The sequence below is a fragment of the Citrus clementina genome, unplaced genomic scaffold, assembly GCF_000493195.1.
Source record: "Citrus clementina cultivar Clemenules unplaced genomic scaffold, Citrus_clementina_v1.0 scaffold_2, whole genome shotgun sequence".
In the NCBI taxonomy this organism is placed as follows: Eukaryota; Viridiplantae; Streptophyta; class Magnoliopsida; order Sapindales; family Rutaceae; genus Citrus; species Citrus x clementina.
The window spans coordinates 32754355-32762981 of NW_006262688.1; the positions used below are offsets into that span (position 1 = coordinate 32754355).

The 8627-nt window shown below is 34.1% G+C and overlaps 1 protein-coding gene across 1 annotated transcript; it reads left to right on the plus strand.

Moving 5' to 3' along the window:
* Positions 1-442: 442 nt before the first annotated feature.
* On the plus strand, positions 443-2766 carry LOC18052158 (vesicle-associated protein 4-2). Its single transcript, XM_006449139.2, has 7 exons — positions 443-894; positions 1467-1537; positions 1654-1735; positions 1851-1969; positions 2051-2128; positions 2281-2400; positions 2491-2766. The coding sequence occupies exons 1-7, from the start codon at positions 636-638 to the stop codon at positions 2548-2550; spliced, it is 789 nt and encodes a 262-aa protein (XP_006449202.1). The 5' UTR covers positions 443-635; the 3' UTR covers positions 2551-2766.
* Positions 2767-8627: the final 5861 nt, after the last annotated feature.

The following is an 8627-nucleotide window of genomic DNA, read 5'->3' on the forward strand; positions in this document are numbered from 1 at the left end:
AATATTTATAAAGGAAAGTTTAAATAAAAATAAGTGAAAGGGGTGATATAAAAATGTACAGCAATGCTCGCACAAAAGACAAAAGCAGTGGTACCGTAGATCCATCCATAGATAAATATATATATATATATAACAAAATTTGAATATAAATGAGAGAATATTACAAAATCACCCAAAACTTTTCCTCGAATAAGAGAGTGGAAGAAACGATAAGCCAAACTATTTTTTCAGTTGATTTCTTGGTTGTCCCACTTCGAAATACACGAAACTTCTTCTTTTTGATTTTCTCATTAATTTAATTAAACAGCTGATAGAACCTGTCATTTGGCGATTAATTCCATTATTAAACCCGAACCAAGCGGCACCAACTTTTAAACAAAGTCAGACGTCAAGTCAACCTCAAAGAATACGACGTCGTTATTAAGCCATTTTTCGGTACTTCTTTCTTGTTCCCGGCCCCGCTAAGAAGTACCAAACACCTGTGAAGAAAAGTAAAGGCAACGGACGCGGACGCCAACGCGGCTAATTAAATTCAGTTCAATTTGTCTCTCGGCACCTTGATTGACGAAAATAACAAACAGCGGTCAAAGCAAACGACGCCGCAGCGTACGCTCTGATTTCCGGCGAGAGAAGAAATGGCGATAGCTGACCGAAAATCCCCGTCTGATAGTAAAGGCTGGGGCTTCTTCAAGCTGCCGTTTCGACAGTCGGGGAACAGCTCAAACACGACGTCGACGTCTTCCTCAGCCTCTCATCAACACCAGAATCAAAGTAACCAACAAGTAGAGGGATCGAAAACGCATGGTTCCAGTTCGGTTTCTTCCGTTGCACGATCACTTCTACCCAAACGGCGCCGTCTCAAGCTTGATCCTGCCAATAAGCTCTACTTTCCCTGTAAGTGCTATAATTTTTTTCATTTTTCGAAAAATGGTCACGTTTAATTCCTCAAATGAACTGCTAGAAAACGCAACTGCTACTGCTAGTAGAGCAGTACCGAAATAATTAGAATTTTACTCTATATCATTTACAGTTGAAAAACAAATCAAATTAGAAATTAGATAGCATGAAAAAGATAGAAAGCAAGACAAATATTTTTAGTTAATGACAAGAATTTCACGTCACTAATGAGAGAAATTTAGTAAGCCCAGCTAGATTTGAACAAGTTTAGTTAGTGGAATATGAAAATAACTTTTCAGGTGCGGGTGCTATCTAGTCGAAATGGTAAAATTTGTTGTGTCGAAAATAAGAGCTCTGGGAAGTCCAGCCCGCTTATGTGGGTGAGGAAGTGATTGGGTTGCTATTTGGCTAAATCATAATAAAAGAGACCCTCATTTATTTATTTTTATTAGTTGCATGCTTATTTAGCAAGTTTGATGTAGCATTTCAAATTTCGGTTTATTTGACTATTGTGATTCTAATTTAATTCTGAATTTTTTCATGATTTATGTCGTCTATTTTCTTTCAAGATGAGGCTGGCAAGCAGGTCAGGAGTGCAATCAAGATAAAGAACACAAGCAAGTCGCATGTGGCTTTCAAGGTGAAGCTAGAGTTTGTGCCTTTCCCTTTATGTGTTTTTTGTTAGACTTTAACATTTATGAGCTTCTTGTCATTGTTACTGAATAACTGAACAAGTTGTTTGCTCTCTTGCTTTAGTTTCAAACAACAGCACCAAAAAGCTGTTTCATGCGTCCTCCAGGTGCTATTCTTGCACCAGGCGAGAGTCTCATAGCAACCGGTAACCATCTGTTTGTGAACTTAAATGGTTTGCCTTCAATTTGAATTGTACTGGTGTTTGGGACACAATTGACCTGTAAACCATTGCCTGTGCTTGATTTTGCATGATGTGCTAGTTTTCAAGTTTGTGGAGCTTCCAGAGAACAATGAAAAACCGATGTATCAAAAGAGTAGAGATAAGTTTAAAATAATTAGCATGAAGGTGAAAGCGGATGTAGACTATGTCCCTGAGCTGGTATGTTGAACATTGCCAACAATTGAGACTTTTGCTGATTGTTATTATTCTTTATATCTCATGTAATTTTGTTGAATGCAGTTTGATGAGCAAAAGGATCAAACAGCCGCAGAGCAAATATTGCGGGTTGTTTTTCTAAATCCAGAGCGTCCTGAACCTGTAAGTACGACACTATTATATTCATGTGACGAATAAGTGTAAAATAAAAATCAATCCTTCATCAAGAAAGAAAAAGGAAAAACCAATAATATAGAAAAACAGATGCTCTTAGGTTGCTGATTTATGCGGTTGTGTCTCATTATTTCTTGAAGGCTCTTGAAAAATTGAAGCGCCAGTTGGCAGATGCTGATGCTGCCGTTGCAGCTCGCAAGAAGCCACCAGAAGATACGGGTCCAAGGATTATTGGGGAAGGGCTTGTCATAGATGAATGGGTGTGTTATCTTAAAGCTTCTGAACTTTACATTTGAAAACTATTTCTCATACTATTTTACATCCACGTCCATCTATTCCTTTTTGTGCAGAAAGAGCGAAGAGAAAGGTACCTTGCGCGACAGCAAGTTGAAGGAGTAGACTCAGTATAGAGCACTTGATATTCTGTTTGCTTTTTCGTGTTGAGTGTATCTCCCAAATCTTCCTTGTAAGGTGAACAATGTCTCTTTGCATAAGAAATCATTTAGGAAAACTAAAAACATTGTTGTAAAAATGTGAGTTGAATTGTTGTAATTTGAGATGTTATAATCTTGCTAAATTCATATTGTACATGCCATAATTTTGATTCTCTTGCTTTCAAGAATAAATCGGCTCTCTGTGTAGTGCTCTAAGTCTGGTCTGTTAGCATGGAGCAGTGTCATTGCATAAAATGACTAGTGATATTGTAGTTGGTTAGTTTCACTCAGTTTAGTTCGGCAGCTTACCCCGTAGGATTATCATGAAATGAGGAAAAATGGGTGGAAGAGGACTCTCTGAAGCATTGTTTTCAAATAGTTGATTTGTGCGGTGCCTTTTATCTCAAGTTCCTAGCAAGGTAACTTGCAATGCATAGCGTAGGGAATATTAACAGCAAAACTTTCCCCCTTGGTGGCCTATAATATGGTAACCTTGCACTAAAAGTGCCCGACTGGGCTGTTAATGCAAACTTGTGCATGTATACTGTCTCAAAAGGGGTATAGCCGCAGCCGATTGTGAGCTTTGAAGTTTTCGATCGTCCTCTGAAATATATGTGCCTCTGTGATTGTAGTTTGCGGTATAGGTTGGCGCCTTAGCAGAGAGCCAAAACTACTGGCACTCAAATTTTGTCTGACCGGAAGCAGACAATCAGATGACCGATCTCTGCTTGGCTGCTATACGCCATCCTCTCTTCTCGGAGTTTTGTGGACATTTGTTCGTCGCACTCGCACGCTCCAGATTTTATACGCGGGAATATATATTTTTCTTAAAAAAAGTTGTTGTTTGATTCCACCACATCTTGTTTAAATAACATAAAAACAGATTGTAGCTAGATTTTACGTAGAAAAAGGTGGTTGGTCGGCTACTTTCTTAAGTTTTCCTTCATTGCTGAGTATTTTAATGGAAAATTATTAGTCATATACCATTAAATGACACTTGTATTAAACGTGTGTGAACATTTTTCAAATGTATTACTCGTATACCATAAGTTGACAAAACAATTCTGCCGTCCACCAATCCGTTAACTTCTATTTGCAAGTACTGACACCATAAGGGTAATTTAGTCTTTTAAGATGAACGAAACTTTGATTAACAAAAACGACATATCATCCCATTTACTTAGTAAAAATGACATGTCATTTTTATTAAAAATGACATGTCATCCCATTTATAAGATAATTGTTAATAATTGCTAAAAAAAACTACTTTACAACCGAATCTACGCTTTCAAAATTTAACCTAAATTTTTGAAAATCTACTTCTCCAAGCTCCAACTGGATTTTTTTGTGGTATGATATGTATAATTGTAAATAATATATTGTTAATAAATTTTTATGGTATAATATAGATATTTTTATGAATAATTGTTAATATTATGTACCATTAATAATTCTTTTTTTTTTTATCAAAAAAATGTATTGTTAATAACAAAATAAAAAAAGTTGTATTGAAAATTTACGTTAATTTTTTGGGTAAATTTATATTTTTACCTCATTTTGAGTTTCAATGGTGAAATAATCAATTTGCCACAATTCTGTTAACTTTCTAACGGATTAGTGGACGACCGAAGTGTTTTGTCAACTTAGGGTATATGAGTGATACACTTGAAAAGTGTTCACACACGTTTGATAAGGGTGTCAATTAAGGATATATGACTGATAATTTCCCTATTTTCTATTTTAATTTGTAAACGTCACCCCTATTAATATTCTCACACAAATATGACAGCCGCGGTTGTCTTCATTATTCGATCTGCAAAATCTCGAACACAGAGTTCATAAAAGATTTTTCAAAGAAGAAATATTTATTCAGTTTTGGTCAAAAAATAGAAAAGAAAAGAAAATATATTTAATTTTGGTCGATTTAATAAAACATTTTTGGTTATATCGTATTTTCTTCAAAACCATGGTTGTCACAAATGGATTTAGTTTCTTTAAATAATTTTCCAGATGACACAAAACCGACTTTAATTTCCTGGATCGCCAACTGAAACTATTCACTTGTTCTCTATACACGCGTGCACTGTGCCTGTGCGCAGCTTCATCATCTTCTCCCCACACACGCGCACTTGAAGAAACAAGAGAGACGATTGAAATCACAAAAATAATAAGTGAAAAGAAGTTGGTACATAAGAATTGCAAAAGCAATGAGTAATTATGTAATTACAAGAGACTGCAAGGCAGCTGCTAGTGTAGGACCGGCGGAAGGCCAAGCAGTATAGAGAAAAAAATAGTGTAAGCAATAACAAAGATAAGGTTTTTTTTGTTAGAAATGGAGATCAAGAGAACAAGATAAATCATCAGACCGAAGATTCTCTCCAGAGAGTAATGTACTTGAATTGCTGGGCACAAAGTTAGCCTCTCCCTTAGGATCCAATACGTCAATCATGCACAAGCCAGAATTAGAGAAAGTTCCTTTTTCTTTTCTTTTCTTTTTTTTTTCAATTTTTTATTTTCATTGTAACCATGGCCAGCAATTCACGAATGTAAATACAAATCCCTTGTTGATGAATGATGATGATGGGAAAGCAATGCAAGCAGCATAGTTTGCTTTCAATTTTTGTGTACTCCGCCAATTCATTTTTAATTAAATTACAGTCGGTAACAGTTAGTTTTGAGGTTGTTTTAAATTATTTGTATCAATTTCAGAAGCCGGCTACACATAATTAACTGTGTATAACTGGAAAATAGACGGTTTCTTCTGTCTTTTCCATGGTGCTTTTACTATAAATAGATGAGGCTTCAAGGAATTCATAACACAGATCACAAAAAGAGAGAGTTTTTTCAATTAACGTAAGCAAATACAGAAATTAATTAATCAAGAAATGGCCACCAACAAAACCTCTGTGTTCCGCAGCTTGGCTTTGGTCCTTGCTCTTCTCCTCATTGTCTCCATGGCTGAAAGCCGCACGTTCGCCGGTTAGCACTGCTTTAATATTAGACATTGGAATTTATAATTTTCTTATAAACGAACTTGATGACAACGTGCTTAATTGTATATTCTGATTAATTTGTTTATTGATGAAAATACGTACGGAATGTGCATGCAGGTGGGCTCGAAACGTCTCTTCCAACTTGTGATTCGGTGTATGGTGCCCAGGAAGGCGATACTTGCTCCGTCGTTGCAGAGGAGTTCAACTTGAGCACCGACGTTTTTCTTGCCATCAACCCCAATATTAACTGCGATGCTATCTTCGTCGGTCAATGGCTTTGTGTTGCCGGCAGTGCTTAATTAATTAAACTACCACCTACTAATCAGAGATTGAGAATGCCTTCTAAATTATCCGTGTTGTTGAGTTTCATTTTGTTCGAATTTGTGGTCATTTCTTTTGTCATGTTAACGAGCACGTGTTCTGTATGCTTCTTCTAGTGCCTAGCGCTAGGTCAAATAAAGTCAATAAGAATTTGCTTCCTGTTTTTATTTGAGAGCTTGAAATTTGAAAAAAGAAAAAAAAAATGTGCATTCATGTCTCAGCGGGTGGCTATATTATTCTGAAGTTAGATGTTACTAAAATATAAAAAATATATATATAAATTTTAATATACTAAAAATTATATTTTTTGTTTATTAATATATTTAAAAAAATCTCTTAATAGTATTTTCATTTTATTAAAATGAGAATATTCTAATAATAATAATAATAATAATAATAATAATAATAATTATTATTATTATTATTATTATTATTATTATTATTACAAGGCTTGGAATTAAATTTTAGAACGAGTTTATAACGTTGTAAACTCATATCGAATTTTAATTCTAGATTATTATTCTAAATTGAATTTTGTTTTTTGTGTATGTACATATTATAGGGGGTGGATTGTAACTCTCCAAAAATACTCTCAATTTTACACTCATTAATATCCATTGAATTTGAGTTTCATATAGCATTACAAGTAATGACTTTCGTGTTTTTGTTTCCTTATACTAATCACATCACTCTCTTGAGACATTATTCAATAACTGTGAGAAGGGTTAATAAAATTTTCATAGTAAGAGTGCGATTTAAAAAAAAAAAAGGTCATTGAATATTTAGATAGAATTCAAGAAACCAAGTATTATTCTTTAATTTAATGAAGGAAAAGCTGGGCCTTAGGCTTCTGATACAAATAAGGGCATTACTAATCAGAAATTCTTCAAGGCCATCCGTTTTCTTGGGGTGCCTTAGAATTATGGCAGTTCACTTAGAAGCCCATCAAAACTGAAAGTGGGTACAACAGCACATACCTTCATAAACTGGACTGGCCCAATTCTATAATATTTTTTAAAATTTTTACTAGTATATTATTCCCTCTCAAATAGTTGAAATAGCTGGCACACAATAAGTTAGAGGAATTAAAATTTAAAAAAAAAAATGATTCCCACGTTAATTGGGAGAGAGAGAGGTGGTGGAATAAGTAACAAATAAGATAACAAATTCACTTTATCCAATTCCATCTCAATCTAAATCTGTGAGGCAAAAGTTGCCCAAAATAATTAATGACTAGTCATGCGATTCTTCTTTTGTTTCATTGCAAGGCCGTGACCAAATTGATAAGCTATCACCTTTTTTTCCGCCCCCAAAAAGATTTGGTTGTGCATCGTTTCTTGCACTTTCGACTAAAATTCACCCTCACACTTGTCCCAAAAAGGTCTTGCAATCTCACTATTTTGAAGCATAAAGAAAATGCCGCACAAACATCACGAGAAGCTACTTGGTTCCCTACTTGCAATAAAGTTGTGGATTTCGGATGTGCTCTGCTTTTTTTTGGGTTTTAATGGATAATTGGGATGAATTTTCGCAAAAGCTATCATATCAACCATGTGATTATATCTTCACTGAATGCCATTATCCATTAATTATAGCGACCCATGAAATGACCGAGATTAAAGATGTTGTACGAATTCGCATAGAATAATTGAAGCTTAATACTTTTTCTTTCTTTTTAATGGAATATTTTAAAAATAAAGGAGGTGGGTAAGTTTAAATATATTTTTTTACCTCTTTTATTATTTTTAAGAATCGAATCTGTGTTTTGGTAGAAATTACAGCTGCACCGCAATTAATCCGACCATACCCTTGGGGGCTTAATGGAATCATAATTTAATGTTTGGACTATATGTTTTATTTTAAAAAAAAATTAAACAACCACACAACTTACATAAGGAATATGATTCTCTCCTGATTTATGTTCTACTGAATTTTTAAAGATTTTCTATCACGTGTTTTTTAGTGATAATGTACGGATAAAATTTAACTTTTTTTATTTATTAACTATCAATTAGTAATGAAATTCTGATCCCTTACATAAATAATTCTCATAGAGTTAATTACATTCAAATATGATTATTAATTAAAAAAATAATAAAAATATTTACGTGAATCTTGTTGAAATAAGGAATCAATATCAAGACCGAACACATTTGCAATACAAATCTTTCCCATTTAATTTTTTCTAAAATTTTGGTGCAAAGGCACAGATTGGCGGATGATGTGACGCCGCCGAAGCAGGTTCCAAAGTGCATGCTTGGACAGTTGGACTCTTTTAAAATATTATTTTACTTTTTCTATTTACTAAAAAAGTAAAGCAGTGGATAAATCTTAAATTAATTTTTTTTAGTACCTTATCTTCCTCAGGATTTAAATAAAGTAACGCTAGATAAAAGTACTTGAAAATTATTCGCCTGAGAGAAAAATATGCTCAGACTCTACCATGGAGATTTTGCTTAAAAAATAATAATAAAGTGAAAAAATTATGGACCTAAGCCAATGCTGAAGTATTTAGTCCTCCTATTATTATGTCCCTTAAATTTATGATGCCTTTGTAATTTGGTATTGTGAAGGATGAAAAATTTTTTGTTCTCACTGTTCAGATGAAAAATAATACGTTTGGTTGTGTTTACTCTGTCTATTGTTTCTGGTGCGGTGTTATTGGTATGGAAATGCGCAACGGAGAAGAGCAAAGTTACACTGAACTAAAACAGGAACACAAGTCACCGAATATGAAGA

Excerpts from the sequence above, each read along its gene's own strand:
- LOC18052158 (XM_006449139.2), top strand. The coding sequence starts at position 636 with ATGGCGATAGCTGACCGAAAATCCCCGTCTGATAGTAAAGGCTGGGGC. Across the intron at positions 1,538-1,653 it reads AGTCGCATGTGGCTTTCAAG|TTTCAAACAACAGCACCAAA; the intron begins GTGAAGCTAGAG and ends CTCTTGCTTTAG. Across the intron at positions 2,129-2,280 it reads ATCCAGAGCGTCCTGAACCT|GCTCTTGAAAAATTGAAGCG; the intron begins GTAAGTACGACA and ends TATTTCTTGAAG.